The 22,313-nt window shown below is 41.1% G+C and overlaps 1 protein-coding gene across 2 annotated transcripts in view; it reads right to left on the bottom strand.

Annotated features, from left to right (window-relative positions):
- Positions 1–767: 767 nt before the first annotated feature.
- The window catches only part of HECA (hdc homolog, cell cycle regulator), a 59,674-nt gene continuing 38,128 nt past the window's right edge, over positions 768–22,313 (bottom strand). The window contains exons 2-4 of one of the 2 annotated variants that reach the window (XM_053592069.1): positions 14,207–15,241; positions 7,422–7,576; positions 768–4,275 (exon numbers count right to left, since the gene is read on the bottom strand). In XM_053592069.1, coding sequence (XP_053448044.1) covers positions 4,111–4,275; positions 7,422–7,576; positions 14,207–15,241 — 1,355 coding nt within the window. In that variant the 3' untranslated portion in view covers positions 768–4,110. The remainder of the gene's footprint in view (positions 4,276–7,421; positions 7,577–14,206; positions 15,242–22,313) is intronic. The other variant, XM_053592070.1, reaches the window with a different exon arrangement.

Below are 22,313 nucleotides of genomic sequence, written 5' to 3'. Positions count from 1 at the left end.
ATTCACCTTCTTGGAGGGACAGAGCAGATTTCATTATACTACTCAGAATGACGTGCAATTTAAACTGTATGAATTGTTTCTTGAACTTTCCATTTAATTTTTGGACTAAGGTTGACCGTGAATAACAAACTACAGAAAGCAAAACTTTGGATACTTGGATAAGTATCCTGGGCTCAAACAATCCTCTTGCCTCAGCCTCCCAAGTAGCTGGGACTACAGGTGCCTGCCACCAAGGCCAGTTTGGTATTTTTTTTTTGAAATGGAATCTCACTTTGTCATCCACAGTAGAGTGCCATGGCGTCATAACTCACAGCAACCTCAAACTCTTGGGCTCAAGCGATCTTCTTGCCTCAGCCTCCCGAGTAGCTGGGACTACAAGTACCCACCACAATACTCAGCTATTTTTTAGAGACAGGGTATCAGCTCTTACTCAGGCTGGTCTCAAACTCATGAGCTCAAAGCAATCTACCCACCTTGGCCTCCCAGAGTGCCAGCAGAATAGTAATGTTTGACTGTCCTTATGGAATCAACTTTGTTAAATAGAATGCGAATGCTTTTGTTGCAAAGGAATTTTACCTGTGATACATGACTTGCAAGCAGCATAAAAAGTTCATAGTTTTTATTTGCTGCAATGCAGTACTGACTTTGAAATGACGATCTGAATAGTAATCGAACCTCAGAAAACTTTCCTCTGTATCTTTTGTGATCAATCCCATTACTCAAAAATCCTAACAAATAAATAAAGTGACACACTGGAGAGTACAATGTTAGTTTCTGAAATTTTATTATTTTTAATACATACATTTCACAAACAGAAACCCTCTAACACCACACACAATTCCACAACCAAATGCTTCAATTGTATCAACGTTCTTTTAACTATTTACACTGTCTTCCCTCAACAAAAGTGCAATCCAAGACATCTTGACAAGAAATCTTTACTGACAAGAATATTTTTTTGAGCTGGATTTATTTGTGCATCCATTATATTTTCTTTCAATTACCTGGAATAATAATAAAGTCAACAGGACATGAAGATGAACTAGGTTAGGCAGCGCCCTATCACAGGAAACAAAAGGCTAAACAAGAGCACCTTCTCCTCACCTCATCCCCAACCTCCAAAAACTTCACCGCTATACCAGGAGACCGAACAGAACAGCAAACTAGAGTTACCGACCTGGCCACAGGAGAACAAACTGCATGTTAAGCATTGGTCTTGCAGGACTAAATGTTAAGATTTGCGCAAGTTAGTTTTGGTGCTCTACTAAGTTATACATATATACATATATATGTATTTATATGTATATATGTCAGTCGATCTGTTTAGTTTTAGGGTTTGAAGACCAATAGAGATTCTTTTTGATAAGTTAATTTTCCCCAGATATGAAATAACTTTTACTCAAAAAGTAAACTTCTTTAAAAAAAAAAAAAACAACCAGAAATTAAAGGGCATTTGAGGAATTCTCCTTTGTAATCAAAATGGGAATTTATCCAACTCCCTAACTTCATAACATCATGTCTATATTTCAAGGTATAAACCTGATATACCAGGTAGTTCCGATGTAACCAGAAGAGTGGACAGGAGAGATGGCCTGAAGAAAAAATGACCAATCAGAAATTATCTTCTCACTGAAGCAGATAATTGCATTTGTTCAAGACATAAAGCTTTTAAAAGTAAATGATTAAAAAATATTAAGAGTAGACGAAAAATGCTTTATGTTACTGAACACTATTCATCAGAGAAACAGAAACTGGACCTCTTAGGTAACTAATATACTAACAACAACAAAAATAATAATCTTTCTTGACATATTTAAATTCCAATCAAGGTACTCAGGGCAATTGTGGGGTATTAAAGTCAGCAGATTTCCAAAATAAGATTTACCTGTATAGTGCTGTGCACTCAATTTCATTTTATTCCTAATCAGACAAATTTTCCCTTTTACATAAGAATGAATTACCTTCAAGACAACAGATATTCTCAGTATGATATTCATGCTTCTCTTTTTACATACTGCATATATCCATAGAATCCTATCATCAAAATAATGTCCAGAAGCAAGTTTACCCAATTATAATGAAACCTCATCATACTTATTGGGGGGAGGGTGGGGGGGTAGAAAAAAATCTAAAAAGAAAATATGAAATGCAGCATACACTATGCCCACAGCAGTTTCAAGCTCAGGAGCTCACTGAATATAATGTAGAGGTCAACTTTTAGCTTTAGAATAACAATATAAAGGTTTCACTATAAAAATTTAGGTGGGTTAAAGACCAGCATTACAAATATTTTACCATTTATTTTAAATCCAGAAAATCTACATGGTATTCTGAAAACAAGAGAAACTTACCAATTTTCAGACTTGGGATACATTAGAGAATCAATAGGGAAACAGTTAATTCACTATCACAACTTTGTGTCTTAAAGACAAATTTGCAAGAGTTATGTCTTTTAGTTCCAGCAAACACTATCAAGACCAATAACGATTTCCTGCTTCTTATTGGCATTTTGTTCATTTTCCCCTACTGTGAAACATTTTTCAGATCATCAAACACCAAACTAGATGCAGCAAACCAAATAACAATCTTCCAAACTGAAAGATGAAAAATATTAGTTAATGTATTGGTTCTTTAATGTTGGGCTGTTTCAAACAAAACATCAAATATTTCATATAGAACTGAAACCCATTTGCAATAATGCCTAAACGCTTCTAAAATGAAAACCCCACTGAGAAAAAAATGGTATATACCAATGAGCAACATAAAATGTTCACTTCAACCCCAAATTTGGCTATCCATAGTGATTGTTTTCAGCATTCTTTTAGTACATATGCATACTATACATGAAATTCTCACGTTCATCTTTGAGAAATCATATTTCAGTTCTGAAAGGGTAGAGAATGTCAGCCTACAGTATTTACTTCTAATGAATAAAAGGTGGTGTTTTGGATGCCAAATGCTCTGACTAATCAAGCTGTATATATGATAATCTTTTTCTTCCCACCAACTGTTAGGTATCATGGGATCTTTAGAATGGTCTATTTTTTCAAATATGCTGTTACGCATTATTATCAGTGATTTTCCAAAATAAAACACATTTTAAAAGGTAATATTAAAATTATTCTTTTCTTCATCATCCTCTCAAATGTTTGTTCTCTCTCTTTCCTAGGGTCAAATCGTTGATTTTGGAAACTCAGTATCTAATAGGTTAAAGGTGGACTTAAGAAATTTTGGGGACAATAAATATGTCAATATTTGGTTCTGAAACTCATCAATTGGATTCTGTGGCTGTGTGATTTACCTGTAAGAAGAATCATGTTATTTATGGATCTTCTTTAAGTGCTAGTTTGAGAAACTTCAAAGACAAAATTCAAATGAAAGAATTCTACCTTTGTGCCCTCAAGTCAGTATGCATTATTTCCCAATTCGTTTCACATATTCTCTGTTACAGGTCAGCTACCTAAATATTTGGAATACCAACAGGTTTAATAACATATGTCCTAAAATTGGGTTATTATTTTCAGTATAAAAATTGACCGTTAAATTACAACAATGATGGAAACAGCAGGTATGCCCATTTCAAACCATCTACTGGTGCTAGTAAACTGCATGTCAGCTGTACTGCAGGACAGAAGCCAAGATAAACTAATATAATACACTATTTGTTCTCCAGGCAGAATTACATTCACTTGTCACATATTCTTTTCCAAGGCCCAGGGAAGATCTAAAAGCGGGTCTTCAGAAAGTTAAGATTTTAGTTAAGAGTTTCCTTCTAACTCCAATCACACTTACAGTTAACAAACCACATAATCCCTCTCCTAAACTCATGCCATCCTCCCCAACATTTAAAGCTGCATCAGAGACTCGTAGTGAGGGTGAGCCCTAACCAAGCTCACAGGATTACCCACCTGGGCTCTGGTCATAACCACAGACTAACACTCAGGAATCAAGACAGGGCGAGGGGAAGCCCCCATTTTAGTGGCGCACATACACAAAGTAACCCTCCTTTAATTTAGAAAAGAAATTAATGTCACAGAATGTTTCCCTATAAAAGATATGTAATAAAGTAATAATATCAATAAAATAGCTATTACTAAAGCAAAGCTTTCATCAATAAGCTTCGAGAACTTTGAAGGAGGAAAATGGCTTCACGAAATGGTAGTCCAGGTTCCCACAGTGTGGACACTGCTGGACGTTGCTATACTCGGAGAAGTACTGCATCCCGATCCGCACGTCGATCACCGGCTTCCCACAGTGCTTACAGTTCAGGCGGGCCTGGGGAAAACACACACCGTAAGCCGCAATACCCTCCGGCTTTGCAACACTTGTCAAAGTCATCTAAACCAGAATTCTGGGAAAATGATCAAGGGTTCAGTAAAGCCTTCGTTTTTCTACCGACAGCAGGGTAAGCCTGAAAGACTCCCAACTTCTCTCATGATAGGCAGCCCTGCCACTGGTTTCACCTGCTGATGAGAAGACTAAACTAGTAGTGCATCGCCTTCTCCACTAAAGTTCCCCTAACAATAGGAAATCCTTCCCCTGGATTTTAAGACTGCCTAAAAGCTGACTTCCTTCACCTAGACCTGCATGAAACTTGTTTGAAGATTATTTTTAAAAAATCACATATATTTTTCATTTTACTCCATACATTTGTTTTCTTTGACGTAAAAATGAAATTCCCTAAAATACTCTGCCAATATTAGCAATCCAGGAAGCAGTGTTGTGCTGATCCAGAGGCTTCCTGAACCCACCAGCACAGAGCAGCTACGCTCACGCTCAGCCTCTCACAGCAGCACGAACCTGGCACCTTTCGGCAATGGGTCTGGGACTAAAGTGAATAACTAGAAATTATAAATTAAACTGACTCTCAATAGAGTTTCTTTTTTTTCATGTGGGAAAAAAAGTATAACCTCAATTTGTCCTCCAAACACTCCTGTGAGGTAGGCTGCATCATTTGCATTTTAGAAAATGAAACTACCATGCAGAGACCACTCAGAAAGCAGGAGAGCTGAGATCTAAAACTCAGGAGCCTGCTCTGAAGCCCTCATTCAGCCACTACCTGAGCTACTTTTCCGGTAACCTAAACTGAACTCCCTTTTTTTGACCACTTCCTCTCTGAACAACACTGAAAGTGAGGTTCTAAGCAAACCTCTCTCTTTAACCTGTTATGCCCAACTAATAACCAATTATTGTTTATTTTTGCCTCCATCTTATTAGAACCCTTCTCTTGATTACTTAGCAGTGTTTAATACTCATATACCTACAAAAATATTGCCAGTTGGACTTAAAATTAAAAAAAAAAACAGTAATCAAACATGTCTTCCTTTTTAGCAGAGGGTCAGCTAATAAAGGTCTAGGTTTAAATTGTTTAAAGGAAAAAATACAGTGTCTAATGAGTACCAAGAGGCTGTGTGTAGCAGGATGCTATTCTGCTTTTCTCCCTAAAGATACAGAACTAGTCCCACTGCCTTGGTGCAGTAGTAGGAGTACCAGAACGGGAATTTTAAGTTTTTGTTATGGCCACAACTTACGTGGCCCTGAGTAAAGCACTCACATATTTTAGACCTCCATTCTACATGGAAGACAAAGGGTCTGCACCTGACCTTCTTTCCTGTGCCGATGTTCTTTAATAGGCCCAAACCTTCTTTCACTTCCTTATTTCTTTAATTTAAAAAATAATCCTCTGCGGTGTATGTGCAGAGTATAAAGCCACTCCTTTGGTTTCTGTCATTGCAAGAGCTGGCAGTAAGGCACAAAAACTATCATAAAATGCTACAGTGAACAATTAAAAGATGGTGATATCTCGTTTCCAAGGCTAAGTTTAAAGATAAAAATGTAGTTGGCCTAGTATAGTGTTCACACGTGTAATTCCAGCACTGTGAGAGGCAGAGGCAGGTAGAACCCCTGAGACCAGGAGTTTGAGACTAGCCTTGGCAACATAGTAAGACCTTGTCTCTACAAAAAAACAACAACAACAAAAAAAAAAAAATTAGCTGGCTATGACTGTGTGCATCTGTAGTCCTATCTTCTTGGGAGGCCGAGGTAGGAGGATCACTTAAGCCCAGGAGTTTGAGGCTGCAGTGAGCTGTGATTGTGCTACTGCACTCCAGCCTAGGTGACAGAGCAAGACCCTAGATAGATAAATAAGTGGTCAGTGCACTAGAATCAGCATAAAATTAGTCAATCCTATCTGGAGTCAAAGAAGGAGTGGGCTACAGATGATCATTTAGATCTCTTACAATCATATTTCTCTTCTGCAAAACATTAGTATGGACAAAATATAGGTGAAATACTAACAACTTTTCAATTCAATACACACAGGTCATCTTTGTAATAAACCAGTTAACAGTAAGGATATTCCTTTGACAAAAATCAACTCATAACACTGAAGATATAAACCTACACAGTAATTAATAAAGTATGATCAGTTATAAAAGCCAGGCATGGACACTGAAGGGCAAAGGAAAATTTCCCTCCTATCCATGAATATCAAGGAATCATTACCAAGAGGCGGCTAACATGTAGGGAATATTTTGTAAATATTGTATTTTGTAAAATTTTGTAATGAGTATTTTGCAAATAAAGGTATATTTGTCTATAATTTCCCATTTTTTCCTATGTATGGCTGACCTTTGGGACACTGTATAGGCAAGTTATTTCCTTCCCCCAAATACTTGGAAATAAACCAAGAAATGTCCAAGGATTTTGTTTTTTGTTTTGTGTTTCTATGAGTTTATTTAATGTGTTAATGTGTTTTCATATGCTAATACTTCCCAATTTTCCCAATGACAGCTAAATTTCAAATGTTCTCTTAGCAGTAGAAAACGCCTTGTCTTACGAGTGGTTTAAGGATTACCAATCTTTCATGTCAACCTCAAACATCTTACAAAGTAGACAACTCCTAGTATTGCATTATCTCATGGAAAGGGGAAAAAAAATCTTATCTCTTAAAGGAAGAGAAACTTTCTTCTTCCTTTTAAATAATAACATTTTCTCATTAGAAATTTAGTATAAGCTAATCATGTAAAATATTAGAAAATATACACAAGCAGAAAGAAAACCACAGAACCACCCAGCCTCCTACCACCAGACCATCTATAACCATCTGGTAACTTATCAGGAGATCCCTTTTCGTGTTCACTTATTTACAAATGTGAGCATGTTATTATGCCACGTTAGCACATGCTTTTTTGATTTAATAAACTGACAATACTTCCCACATAATTACGCAGTCACATACTATTCCACTAATTGGCTACATCACAATGCAGTAAATCTGCCATCACTGCAGGACTTTGGGGGAGTTTTATGACTGAACTTCTTTTTTACTGTCAGAAGTATCTTCTTCTCTTATATTTACTTGGGGACAGAAGCCTAGTAGCGCCCACTGCTCCTGCCCCCTCGGTGGGGTTGATACCAACCTGACAGCACGGAGAGGCAGCCAGGATGTCGTAGGTGTACATGGTGCCCAGCTGGTGCCAGCTACCATCCCACCGCGACTTACACTTGATGCAGATGATCTTGTGAACCCCTTCCAGGCAGTCCACGCACACCGCATATAGATGCATGAGTCTCCCTGTGCACAGAAGAACAAAACTCAGAGCAGCTACCATGAAAATCACGTTTTATGTCCAATTATAAGCAAATACTTTATCATTTGGATAAACATAAAAAGCCAAACATATTTATCACAAGCCATCCTTTTAAAATACTTATGAATTACTATTATCATAAAACATGTACTTTAGGTTCAAGCTTATTAAGAACTTGTTTCAATTAATTTTCCAAAAAGTGCTGCTAGGTTTACATAATTTGTGTATGTCCATCCAAATTCCAATAATGAAGCTACACTTAATCAAAACTAGCCTGTACAGTATTCACTCAGGACTTTCTACTTTCAAAAGTCACCGCGTGGCAGATGCAGACTGAACCAATGCTGCTGGTTTTGTCTTGGGCTCTCACCCACCAACTCCCATTATAAAAAAGTCAAAGTCTGCCATGAAATTGATAGCCCAGAATTACACCATAGCCAAAATTACTATGTTAAAGGTCCTTGTCCCAAAAATTGCTCAAACATCACCACATCTAATTTAGGAACCAGAATTACATCTTACTTGTAAATAACTTTTTAAAAGTAGTTCAATGTCTTTATTATAATATTTACTTGGCTCTTAAACACTGAAATCCCATCTTCCATTATTTATCAACATCATAATGCTTAGAAAGGAAAGATGTCATTGTAGGTTATAGGAAAGTCTTAGAATTCAAATAATTATGGAAGAGAACGCATGTCCAGGATCTGCCTGGGTAAAGCATAACAACAATTCTGCTCTCTGTGCACGAACCACGCAGCTCTAGGAATCAGGAGAACACACACTACTATATGTCCTTAATCAGAACATGCTGCCCACTGCCAGCAGTCAGACTGTGGATCTTCGCGACTCAAGTAGTAAGAACCAACCTGCTCCTTACACCTGTACACAGTACTTAAAAGGGAACCCTTCTATCATATTTGCTTACATGGCACTCTCTCTCCGTGAGGGCAAGAACCAGGTCTTATTCATCTTCGTAGACTCAGTGTCTAGCGCAAAGTCGGGAATGTGGAAAGTACTGTTAAGTGTGTGTTGGGTGGTGGATGGGGAATGTTAATAGTCAAAGACAGCATGACCATGGAGACCTCTATGCCCAAAACAGTGACAAGTGCTTCTTACAAAACTGCCCACTGCACTAAGGCACTGGAAAAAATAAAAAGGTAGCATACACCACGCCCACTCCGAGTAGCCTTGGGGCATATCAGGAAGTGAGTTCAAGTATTAGGAGCCCCTGGAAAATGCTCCATTTGTAGTCTATCTGTCCTAGACTTACTGCAATTCTCTATCCAAGTAGGGTGAGAACAAGGTTGGACACAGAAGCCAGGTGCTGATAACAATGGCCATGACAATGAAGGTAAGTCACTTCTACTGAGTGCTTACCAAAGGTCTGGCACTGCTACAAGCTCTATGTGAATCATTTCATTTAGGCCTCACAGCAACCCTGTAAAGTAAATTCCTGTTACTCCTACTTCAGCTAGAAGGAACTGAAGCTAGAGAGTGTGGGCAGCTTGCCCAAGTTCACAAGATAGTAAGTAGTGAAGTCCAAAGTTCAGACTGAAACCCAGGTCTGTCTCGTAACCTACAGGTAAACTCACAGAACACCTGGCCTAGACTGAGTCTCCAGCTTTGTCTCAGTTCCTATTGACCTAAGTATACAGAATTCTAAATTTCTAAACCCTAGGATTGTGAGTTTAAACAAAAAGCAGATTCTTAAGAAAACAAACACATGTGGTTTAAAATGGTAAAGAACCCAATAAAAGATCTTCCTAATTAGATCAATCTTAATAAGCAATTAAAACCAAATGTAACATTTTTTCAGTGGAAGAATGAGAATAGAAGCCAGAAGCGGACAATGTGTGGCAGTGAGGAGGACAGGGGAGGGAACAGGTGTGACAACGCACAAGGAGCACCTCTGAGGACAGCCAGCACTGTGCAGCACATAATCAACTGCAGGCTGTGTGAGCCTGTGGCCAGGAACATGGTCTTTCCACTGGAGCTCAAATGCTTTTAACTCAAGAATCCATGGTTGTGAATGTGTGATTGAAGAAATGATTTACACTAGCTTACTAGTGTAAAAGCACAGGGATGTCTGCACAATGTAGCAATAAAAACACTAATATGTGGTCCAGGCCTCAACTTGTGGCACTGATGACTGCTCCCATACTGATCTAACACCCTGATCTGCAGCTTTCATAATCAATAGCTCAATTTCTCAATTATCTTTGCAGTGCACACCTAACACATCCCTTACATTTATATGGGCACACTAGTACTGAGGCCTACCTAATTTTCACCTTTTTCCTCATCTGCTCCCCGGTAGGTTGAGCAGATTGGTTGTAGGCTCTGTCATATCTTCTGCCTTTTTCTTTTCCTCTTCTCTCCATGTAAGAGTTCTTCCTACTCTCAGGATTTTAACCACCACTGTTATGAAATAAGCTCCCCAGCATCCACTTAAAGTGCTTATTTCTACCCATGCTTGCAAGACATCTCCACACAGAAGTCCCACCATCCTTTTCAACCTAACACATGCATCTAACCTAACACAACACATCATCTCCTGTCCCCTAACTTTCTCCACCTCTGTCTGTAATTGCACCATTTATCCAGTCTAAAAGAAAAGTGAGCTCACAAAGACTCTTCTTCAGTCTTACAGTCAAGGTGAACCCAAAACCAAAGCTGTAATTTCTTTTAAAATAATCTCTTAAAGATATCCCCCACATTTTCCATCCACTGACCCCTCCTGGCTGTCTCACCTTCTCATACTGTGGCTAGAGAAATAAAGTTTCAACTCTCCAAGACCTATTCTTTTCAAACTTTTCCCCATGTGACTGTCTGCTTTAAAGAAGTGTTAAAAACCCTTTTAATTTCTATTCACAAAGAATATGGTAAAGCTCCTGATTATGGCTTGAAAGGACCCCCACCATCCAGTCTCTAAGTACCCTCTTCATTTTCCACCCCAGGATACCTGGCATTAACCGAACAGTTCTCTCCCTATCGCCTGATCACAACCTGTCCTTTTTTTCTTCCTACCACCCTTTCTTCATTCACATTGCTCCTTCTCTTCATCAACAAACATGTGACATAACTAGATTCTCTGCTTATCAAGATCAAGCACACCTTGTCACATCTACCTTCATGCTGCCTCCTTTGATTAACCAGCCCAAGGTGGCTCCTTCCTCTTTACATCTTACAAGACACCTAATGTATATGAAATCCAGGTGCTACTAATTCCACATGTGGTACTAGGACCTTACGCCTGGTAAAGTTAGTTACATTTTATAAAAGCATCTTATACACTAAGATTATGAACTTAAGACAGGCAAAGATCCAACAAATCAACACAGTGCATCAAAAGAATTTGTCCATTATGAATAGAAGAACAATCCTACTCTCATTTACCCTTTTTCATCTCATAAAAAATGTTTCAAGATTTAAGATGAAGTAAAGATATTTCCATCTCCTTCCATCTAAAATTAACCCTAAACAGGATGAAGAAAAAGAAATAAAATCACAAATTACATCTTCCATGAATGAAACAAAATACGTGAGTGGATGCAGTTTAGCTCTGACACTCAATAAGCACTGGGCAGAATGAGGTGCTGAAAGGGAAACAGTAGGGTGCAGCAAATTACAAATGACCATGAAAGTGCCACTCTTTCCACCAAGAAGCAGAGTATGGGCCGGAATTCTTCCTTTGGGAGGCCATGCCATCTCCCTGCTCTCTTTTACTTCTAAGAAGACAGTCTAAACTTTTATAACCTAAAAAAAAAAAGAAAAGAAAAGAAAAAGAAGAGAAGAAAAAAAAAGCAGAGTGCTACAGCATCTGAACGTGGGCTAGCCTTAGGACTTACATTGATAAACAAAATGTAATAGAAGTGATGTTATTCAGTTCCAAGCTTAAGCCTAGGAAAAGACCTTGTAGCTTCTACGCTCACCCTATTGAATGACTGTCCTGAGAACACCATGTGAAAAAGCCCATGCCAGCTTACCAGAAGACAAAAGACCGCATGGAACACAGATGAGCATTCCAACTGAGGGCTCCTAGGCCAACCTAACTGTCCTAACTAACCAACTGTGAGAAGTCGCGAAACCATCACTGTTTTAAACCATTAAGTTTTGGAGTGCTCTGCTTTACAACAAAGGTTGAAAGACACGGGAGAGAGGGGGTAAAGTCCTCAAAACAAAGGAGACTACGTTCCCTGCAATTTTAGTACCCTTTCCTTGCTCAGAAAGCCAACACAAGAAATTGCATCCATGAAACAACAGGATGCTATAAAAAGAGCTCTTGGAAATTAAAAATAATAAAGAACAGAAAATCTTAAATTCAGTAAAAATACTGGAATATAAGGAAAATATAAGACATTTTCCATAAAGCAGAATAAAAAGATAAACAACAGGACTGAATATATATATATATAAACATTAGTAAGGGGGTTCCCCTACTCCCCCCCCCAACAAAAAAAGAATCAATCTAAGAGATCCACTATCTGATTTTAAGTGAAAATAGTGAGGAGGAAATTATCAAAGAATACAACAGAAAATGTCTCCAAATGGAAGACCATTAAGTCAAAGGGCCAGGAGAGTATAGAGAAGAGAGTACAATGAATGGAGGTGGTGGGATCACGTCATGGTGAAATTTCAGAATATTAGGGATATGAAGAGAGAACCTTAAAACCTTCAAAGAGGGGCGGAGGTGGAGTCAAGACAGGAATAAGAACATTAGACTTCTCAGTAGTGACACTGTAATACAGTAGACAGTAAAGAATGTACTATACTCAGCCTCACAGCAATCAAGTATGATGCTTTAAGGGAGATAGTCTCAGACTTTTAGAATCTCAAATCACCTACTCCCATGCTCCCTCAGAAACTAACTGGGGAGTGTTTCCTAACAAATTGAGGGAATACACCAAGAAAATATAAAATCTAGGAAACAAGGTAAAAAATAAATGAAGATATTTGTAGAAGCACAGTGTATAGAACAGCTGGTCCTGAGTGTCCTACCAGAACGGGTAAGAGCAGGAGGATCTAAGTTTTCCACAAAGGATATTTTCAAAAAAATTCTCCAAACTGACAGATATGTGATGTTTTTGAAAGGTGGTTTGTGAAGCTGCTGGATAAGTGAGAACTAGCCAAAGTTAAAAAAAAAAAAAAAAAACTATGCAAGTAACATGAATTAATTATTAAGTCTAATAAAAACAAAAGGTGTCCTAGAGTATACTGTACTCTATAATAAGAAATAACCCTAGTAACTGAAGAATAACTGTTTGGCTCAACATTAAATATTTACACACTTACAATAGCAAACACATGAATTGTGAGAAAGGAGAAAGGGGACAAACACCTAGTCATCCATCTTAAAAGTAAAAGCCAATGGATAATATATAAAATTGGAGAATGAAGATAGCACTATTTAAAATGTTAAAAACTTGACATTTAAGATTTGAAAGTGTCCCTGGGAAACTGTGACAGCAGGGGCTGGTGGGAAGAAGGCAGGTGAGCATATATCACTTTTACTACTGGCTTCTTTAGCCCACATTTAAAGCCTAAGCATGACATATGAAGTGGGACAACTACGTTCCCGAACTCCACCTAATAAAACTGCTACATGCCTCATTGCTGAATATCACCATGATCACTTTTGAAGTACCCCCACCTTGGGAAGCTACGCATTGAGCCAGCACCTAGTCCACACTGCGAAGTAATTTTAGAACAATTTTTCTGGAACGGCCATCAGAGCTGTCATTTTATAGGGTCTGACAATTAAGTTAGTGAAAGGGGGATTAGGCACTGCTGTCAGTGCACAGCTTCCCAAGGGGAGGACTTCGCAGGTGACCAGAGGGATATTCAGCAATGAGGTCCGTTGCATTTTTTCCAAAATAAGTTTGCGAACTTGATTGTCCAACCTCACATCATACATCTCATCTTTACAGAAGGTCAGTAGTTTTACATGAATTAGTCAGATTTCTCATTTATACTAACCAACCCCTTATTCAACTTATGGCTGAAATGTAAATGTACCCAAGTCCTTGTATGTCATTCATAGTAACAAGAAGATTCTCCACCATCCCCTCCCTCCACCACCACCACCAGGCTAATGTATGAGCTTTGAATAATCCTCTATTTTCTTTTTACTATCAAGACAGCAGTGTCATCCTTCATTTTCAAATTTCAAAATTAATTCAACTAATCTAAAAACACCTCACCCCTTTCTGACCCCTACTTATCCTCACTGTCCTGTTTACAATGATCAAAGAGAATACATAGCTTGCTGGGCACATTAAAACAGGTTTCAAAGGCAACTCTTTTATAAGTGACAACTATCCAATTCCTTCCTTAAATTTTCTCCCAGTTACAAAAAAGTACACACCAGCAACTGTCTTCAACTTACAGCAGAACAAAAACATAAAATTACCCACCAGGACAACTGAACTTGGTAAAGTGACATCAGGGTAAAGAAATCACCACCACCTCACTAGACAAAGCTAAAATAGTCAAATGTTACCTAGCACCTGACTAGAACAAAACTGGTGAAAATCAAGCCAAACAGCAATTACGTCGTTTGCTGCTTGGTTTTTAACAAACGGAAAGCAGGCAAGGTGGATTGACACCTATACCTTGAAGGTGACAAGGAACATCATACTCGATCTCATCATGCCTCGAGGGGCTTAAGAACAGAGTTCCGTCCACCAGTGGGAACTGTTCGAACACCGGGAGCGCCCGGTGACACAGAGCGCAGTTCACCACGTTCCTGTGGCTGGCACTGAGGGCTGCGAGAATGAACTTCCGCAGATCCTCCCCCTGGCCCACTTGGGCGTCGTCTTCCATCCGCACATGGAAAGTGTTCAACTTATGCCTGGGGATGTGAGCGAGGAGCTCAGAGAGGTCCAGCCGCCGCAGGAACTGCACAGGGGCGTCGAAGTGTCCCCCCCTGTGAACCGACAGCCCGGCTGGGCTGTAATCAAAGTGGGCGTTTCTGAACACATGGCTCCCGGCCAGGGCCTTCTTGTGAGGCTCCAGATGGATGGCGTTCTTTAAGAACTCCCCGAGGTACCTGGAGGAACGGGGGCCACTGAAGTGGGCAGGGGAGAGGATGGAGTAGCCGGTGGGTGGGGACTGGCCCGGGGAGCCGCACGGGGAGCGGGCGCCGTAGGCTCCACCCGCCTTCTCCTGGGAGTTCTGCCGGTCCATGGAATGGCGCCGGGGCAGGTCGTGGCTCGGGCCTTTCTGGGGCTTACTCGGGGGCCTGCACTTTTTCGCCTCCTCCACAGCCTCGCCGGGGGGCCTCCCTGTGTTCTTCTCCGAGCCAGACTTCTTCTTCTTCTCGTCCTGCATCCGCTTCACCTGGTACCAGTCCGTGTCCTTCTTTAAGTGGCCCTGCCCGCAGCGGCAGGAGCAGAAGCGGAAGGCCAGGTCGTAGCCCTTCTTTGTCCACATGTTCTGGCGGCACTGCTTCTCGTTCCAGCTGCGCGCGCGGCCGATGCAGTTGAACTGGACCAGGATGCTGCTCTCCCACTCGTAGAAGCACTGCAGGTGCATCCAAGGGCTGCAGGGGCAGTGCTCGTTGTTACACACCACCTTCTGGTAGTCGTCCTTCTCCAGGTCCACCGGCCTCCCGAAGCTGCAGATCAGGGGCGTGGCACAGGGGGCTTCTGGGGCAGGAACAAAGAGAGAGAGAGAGAGATTCAGGTCACAGGACACCGGGATCCCAGCCCACACTGTAGCCAAGAGCAGAGCTATCATCCGCACTAGCCCACTGGGGCCAAAGGAATGATTTTCTCAGTGTCAAGATTTCTAGCACTAGAATGCAAACACCAGACAGGATTAGAAAACGTTTAACATTTTCTTCTGGCATGATGTGTGCCAAGGGAATTTATTTCTGTTATGTATTATCTGCTGAAAAACATACTAGAAAGCATTAAAAAAAAAATCCAAATCGCTCACAGTACAATTAGCTGTGTGTCAGTACAGGTAGATTATCCCTAATCTGAAATGCTACAAAATCTGGAATTTTCTGAGCACCAACATAACGCTCAAAGGAAAAGCTCATTGGAGCCCTTCAGATTTTGCATTTTTGGATTAGTAGTCAACCTCTACTTGCAACAGTACAGTATGAGGCTGCTCTAGATTGGGGTGTAATGACAGGAAGTTCAGAGTTCCTTTTACAGGGAATCAGTCCATTGAACTATGAAATAGTAACACGAAGCGACTTAACCAAACAGTTCTGGTGGTTATCTCCAAAAGGGCCTTTGAAGGCCTTTATCACAGGTTTTAGTTGCCTAAATACCAGAAAGCAGCTAGAAAACCGCCCAGCCTCACCTCTAGTTCTCTTCTAGGATGGAGTGATTGATACCTAATAGCAGGGATATTTGGTCAAACTAATTGTTGGTCTACACAGAAATACTACCGTTTGTGAATAAACAAAACCAAACCAGAACTCTCCCAAAGCTATTAGACAGAAAGTGAGGAGATATTTGTACCCTATCTTTAAAAATGTCCCCCCACTATGAAACTGAGCTACGGCGATGTGCCCATGTAGATTCATGGATTGAAACATATGACTTATGTACCATTCAGTGTTGATAATGGGGGGAGCCAGAGAGAGACAGGAGGTAGACGGGATCTCTCTATACTTTGTTTTCTCTATGAACTTAAGACTGCTCTAAAAAATAAAAATCTATTCTTTTTTTTTTTTTTTTTTTTTAAGGCATGTGTAAGTCATAGTTCCACACAGTAAGTTGCTATGTAAACCGAGACTGGTTAGTTCAACTGGTTAATCCTCAATTTCCTCAGCTATAAATGGGCATTAAGTATATTAGCTACCTTATAGAGATTTTTGTGAGGATTAAATAAGAAATGCTTACAGAACGTTTAGCGCAGTACTTGGCACGTAAGAATTGGTTAATGTTGTTCTTGTCATTAGCCAACTCTGAAGGCCCCAGCTTAGGATGTTTTTATTTACGAAAGCAGCTATGTAATGAGGTAGCTGGGAGCAAAGTCAGAGATGGCAAAACTGACCAAATGTGGGGCCAAACTAGGACACTAAGAATCTGGCAGTGCAGGATCAATGAAGGAGATCTGATGCCACAGGCCCAAACCATGGCCTGTCAGCTGTGTGGAGTTGGGGCTGAGAGTGACTCTCTGGCCAACACTGCAGAGATCAACACAGCTAATGCCTTCCCCGCGGTGTCTATGCATTGCTACAATTATCAGTATAACTGAAATCACTCCCTCCATTTCTAGGCTGTTGTATTACCATTTGCTTCTTCTTTTGCCTCCCATTCTCCAAAATAAGTACTCCCAGGATTCGTGCCACTCCTAGGATTCGTGCCCGGCATTTCTCTTCACTTCTCAAAGGCAGAAGGCAAAGATTAAATCTGTCATTTCTTACTGAGGGCACTATTGACATCTGGACAATTCTCTGTGGGGTAGACCATGTAGTGCATCACTGGACCCGGAGTGCTCAGTGTCTGTCCTCCCCTCTGCTCACTGACCTTTCCCGGTCATGAATCCTAATGTCCATAATGTTTTCAAAAGGCCCTTGTTAAGGTCTGGTCTATTCCCAACTGGGAACCACTGGGCTTGGTCATGAAGTTCCACATGCCTTGCATGGCATTTCAGACTGTTATCTCTTGTAGGCAAGAAGCCTCAGAGTTCTTTCTAGAAAGCTCTCCTGGTGGGAATGTGGAACACGGAACAGGAGGCAAGGAAGCAAGGAGGCAGGGAGGTCAGGGAGGGGGTCAGTAATCCAGGTTGAAAATGATGAGTGCCTGAGCTTGGGGCCAGCATAAGATGACTTGGTGTGCATGTGGCCACCCTGATAAACAGCAAACATGGCAGGGGCAGGCTGGACTGAACACTTAGGCCTGCTCTATTCTGGACCTGCTGATGTAGAAGTGCATGTGCACCATGAGGTGTAGACACACGAACCTGACCGGAGCTCACGCAACAGACCTAGAGCTATGAATACAGATGTGGAGTCACCTGCCTAGAGACTGTGGTCAAATCAATCCATAGGACTAAAACGATGTCCAAGAGGAATGTGAGGAGTGGGCAGAGGAACCAGCAAACAAGGAAAGCAGGGCTGGAATCAAGGCTGGAGGAGAAGAGTCCTTTACAGAGACTGGTAAACAAACTGAGAAAACCGTCTACAGAGACTGGTAAACAAACTGAGAAGACCATCTACGCAGTCAAGGGAAAGTCACAGAGTATCAGGTAGGATCAGTGTTTCTCAATCTCTGCACCACTGGCATTCTGCACTGCTAGGCTGGATGACGCCTTGTGGCGTGAGCCCTCCCACGCACTGCAGGAAGTGTAGCAGCATCCCACCCCCACTGCCACCGGCCCCCATGATGCCACAAACGGCCCCCACAAAATGTCTCTAAGCATCGCCAGATATCCCCTCAGGCAGAATCACCCCAGCTGACAACCACTAGATAAGCCTTGAAGAGCCCTTCCAGAAGGAGCAGGGACCTGGCACTGCCACCTCAGGGGAAAAGCTCCAGCTACAGCAGGATGACAGAGGGCAGGTCAGAGGAGGACAATGAGGAGTAGAAGGTGAGGTGGAAAGGCAGAAACGGGGGTGGCTCACCCAGGAAACTCATTCCAGAGTGTAAGTGTAGTGGGAAGGAAAGAGGATGGGCAGAGGACCGAAGACAGCCAAAGCTGAGACCTAGGAACATTCACAAGAAGGGAAATGAATGCCAAAGACTCAGCACAGAGAATGAACCATGGCAGTCCCCTGCTCAAAACTTTCACAAGCTTACCACTGCCCTCTGAATTACAAATACGACATTCCACAGACTCAACAGGCAGAAGTGGTGAGACCCATAAAGCCTGTATAAATATTAGTGCCGACTATCAGTGTGGGATTCCAGGGCCTCTGCAAAATGGCCCTAAGCCAGTTTGTCAACCTTTGTATGTTTGATCTCTGTGTCTACCCCTTCATCTTCATTTGTCCAAATCCCATTCCGGCTGGACAGCAATTCACAGTACAGACTCTACAACCGACTGCCTAAATTGGAATCCCAGACTGATAATGATTGAGCTATGTGCTCTTGAATAAGCTATTTAACTTCTCTTCATATCAATTTCCTTTGCATAAAATGCAAATAACAGAATGTATTTTATATGACAGTTACACACATAGTGCTTCGAATAGAGCTGACATCTAGTAAAACTCCTCCCCTTCCTCCTCCTGCTTCAAGCCCCACCTCCAGATACCACTTTCACCAGGACACCCCCCAGCATGGTCTGCTCTGAATCTTACTCAAGTCCCTCACTGTGGGGACCCTAATGGAGTGATGACTCCTCTTACCATCTCTGTATTCCTGGCACCACTAGACCCAGGCCTCACATCAAATCAGATGCTAAAGAAAGTTGCCTTGAAGACACTGGCACATCAAACCCACACATAAGAAAGAAAAGAGAGCTATAATCCTAGCCAGACAGAAAGACCCACTGAACACAAGTGGAAAAGAAGAGGGGTTTGAAACGCTGAGTAAATTAACCACAGTCAGTCATCTGGGTTATGACCTTTGATGTGCTTTCAAATGTTAATTAGTCTATTAAGTTCAGTTGTTTTTATCTCCAATCCTTCCAAGGAACAGCCAGGGAGGGAATGTCTCTGAAATGTAATGGCAATAACTAAAATATATTAACCCAGGACCAATAAAATCAAATTAAAGGATAGGCTAACTCTATCTTTGCATTCATAATATTCAAAACGTAAATGCTGAGACTGACTTGATATTTCCTTTAAAAGTATTTTCACATTAAAGAAGGTTCACTAAGAATGGGAAAAATCTTATTTCTATCATTTTAAAAAGCAGCAAATATATCATTTAACGAATACTGAGCGCATCCTACATACCAGATCTCCAGCTAGAAAGAGTGGTAACCAATGCTAAGAATTCTATATAAGTCCATGCACTGAACACAGGAGGTAGCACAGCTCTGCATCTGTCCTCAGCTCAGCCTTGCTTACCCACCTCCTACCCTCCAGGCTTCCTCCTTGTATGAAGAGGCTTCACTCCAATTTGCCAGCCCTGCTTATTGCCACATCAGCCACTTTGATATGACCTTGTGGCTGGGTCTCAAAAACAAGTACAAAGCCAAGAGCTTGTTATTTATCCAGTAATATATGCAACAGGCACCTCACCCTATTGCAGGCTCCATCGTCCAAGGTGAGGCTCCCAGAGAAGCTGGTGAAATGGGACCATAGGGTGAGCCTTGGGAACAGTCAGAGGACTGACGACAATACTTTTGCAGCAATGTGCTGGCCTCTAAACTCATAGACATTTTTTTTCAAGGTCTAGTTCAAACTCATCTCCCTCCCTACCCTCCCCTTCCACTGTCCCTCCTAGAAAGGTGGCAGGGAATATTAGGAGAACCAGATTTAAGTTCTGCTACTGGTTAATTGTTTAATACTGAGCAGTTTCCTCATCTATAAAGTTAGGATAAAAATGCTTACCTTACTCAGCTCAAATGAATGTGTAAACATTTTATAACCATGTGCTCTACTGGCTACTCCTACCATAACTTTATGCCTGGGTACATGATTCATCAAATCAATGCAAACTGCTCCAATATTTTATCTACTTTTCCTAATATTTTGGACATGACAAACAATAGATGTTTAAAATTTAAGTAAATAAATAACTGGGAGTTGTGGTGGGCGTCTGTAGTCCCAGCTACTCAGGAGGCTGAGGCAAGAGAATCACTTAAGCCCAAGAGTTCAAGGTTCTGTGAGCTGTGACACCATAACACTCTACTGAGGGTGACATAGTGAGACTGTCTATGAAGTAAAATAAAATAAAATACAAAAAGTAAGTAAATAAATGAATAATGCCACCCCTTTTTAAATGTTCTAAATTTTGCAATTTCCCAAAACATACAGGAAAAGCATTTTTAACCCTAAGGAATAGTACTGGCAGCATTAAAAATAAGATCTATATAAAAAAAAAAATCAGATCTATAACAAACTAATTGTGTTACTGAGACATTTAATTGCTTCCTGAGAACTATACATTTACAAAATCCCTAGTTCTTAAGAACAGCAGTGCCACAAAGGTAGAATATAGATTGATCTGACACACCTAAATCTTTAATGGGAGAAGGGGAGAGGGAACCATATTCAGTAAGAGCGGATGGCACAAACACCCCTTGGCATTAGTCACTCTAAACTGTGAGAGCCTGACTAACCAGCAATATGGAAAATGTTTCATTACACAGTCAGCGTTGTTGAACAAAAAAAGTCTATAAACCCTCCAAGACTTGTTTTTACAGGTTCTTCATCCAGTGCCCACGTGAAAATAAACAGGGTTCATGTCATCCAGTGCAAAAATCTCAAGGAGTTTCAAGTCTGGACAACAGTGCGACTAGCCTGTGGTCACGGGCAAAGTCTAACCTGCCCCCAACACCTTGGGACTGCATACTCCCCACCTCCCTGACAAGAGTCACTCACACTGGCTGCCCAACAAAGCCAAACCCCTCAACAAATTCATTCTCACAGAGGAGCCCTGTAAACAGGCATTGCTGTTTTCAGCTTTTTAACTGTGAGATTAAATATTTTCTTCCCTCTTAAAAAAGCTGCAAGCATCATAAGCAGGTGGGCAGAGTGGAGGGTATTCTAAAGTTACACAGGCTATCTAAGCAAAATCTAAGGTGGCAGCTGGGGCTTCCTCACAGGCATCCTTATGAACCCACTACTGCTTAATAAAATTCTGAGATGTTTAGTAAATCTTTTAAAAGAAGATTTAGTACTCTGACAGTGGCTGAGGTACCGGAGGAATAGGTGAGCTCCTGGAGAGAAGCACAGCTGTGACAGGCAGCCAGGCAACTCAAAACACATCTTCTAGACTCAGTCCATTCTGCCAGGGCAGGGCCCGGCCCTCACACTTCTTTCCTCAAACTGACATCAGCCACACTACCATCCTCGGTATCCAGGTTACCAAACACAAATTTCAGGGTTTCTCAGCAACTATCTTGTTACACTGCTGATTTCTCCCATAAAGTAATTCCTCTTGTGTGGAAACACATGGAGAGCTCATTCTCCTCAGGGCATGAAATTTCTGACAAAAGTGTTTCTCTAGGCATGAGGACATGAGAACACAGACCACGGAGCCAGTCTGCCACAATTTAACTCTTAGCTCCACGAGTTACTAGTATTAAGACCTTTGGCAAATCACTTAACTTCCCTGTGCCTCTGTTTCCTTACCTATAAATTGACAGAAATAATATCTACCCAAAAGTGTTGCAATGAGGACTAAAGGAGTTAACTAAGGCATTTCCAACAGTGTCTGGCACATGGTCACCATTTAATTAGAAGGAACTTTGTTTTTTGTTTTTCTAAAGATGGGGATCTCACTCTGCCACCCAGGCTGGAGTGCAGTGGCCCAATCCTAGCTCACTATAAATTCCTGGGCTCAAGTGATCCTCCCATTTTAGCTTCCCCAATAGGTAGGTCAGCACACCTAGCTAAGTTTTTTTACTTTTTGTAGAGACAGGGAGTCTAGCCATGTTGCCCAGACTGGTCTCAAACTCCTGGCCTCAAGTAATCCCTCCTGCCTTGGCCTCCCAAATGCTGGGATTACAAATGTATAAGTTACTGTGACTGACCTAGCAATGTTAATAAATTCCACATCACTTTACTTGATGTAAAAATCAAGGAACTTTGATTAAGTTCACAGCAACACCACAACAAAGAGGTAACCATCCCTCCTC

Source organism: Nycticebus coucang, chromosome 5 (assembly GCF_027406575.1).
Source record: "Nycticebus coucang isolate mNycCou1 chromosome 5, mNycCou1.pri, whole genome shotgun sequence".
Lineage (NCBI taxonomy): Eukaryota > Metazoa > Chordata > Mammalia > Primates > Lorisidae > Nycticebus > Nycticebus coucang.
The sequence above is the reverse complement of the archived record's forward strand: the minus strand, read 5'-3'. Positions and strand labels throughout refer to the sequence as shown.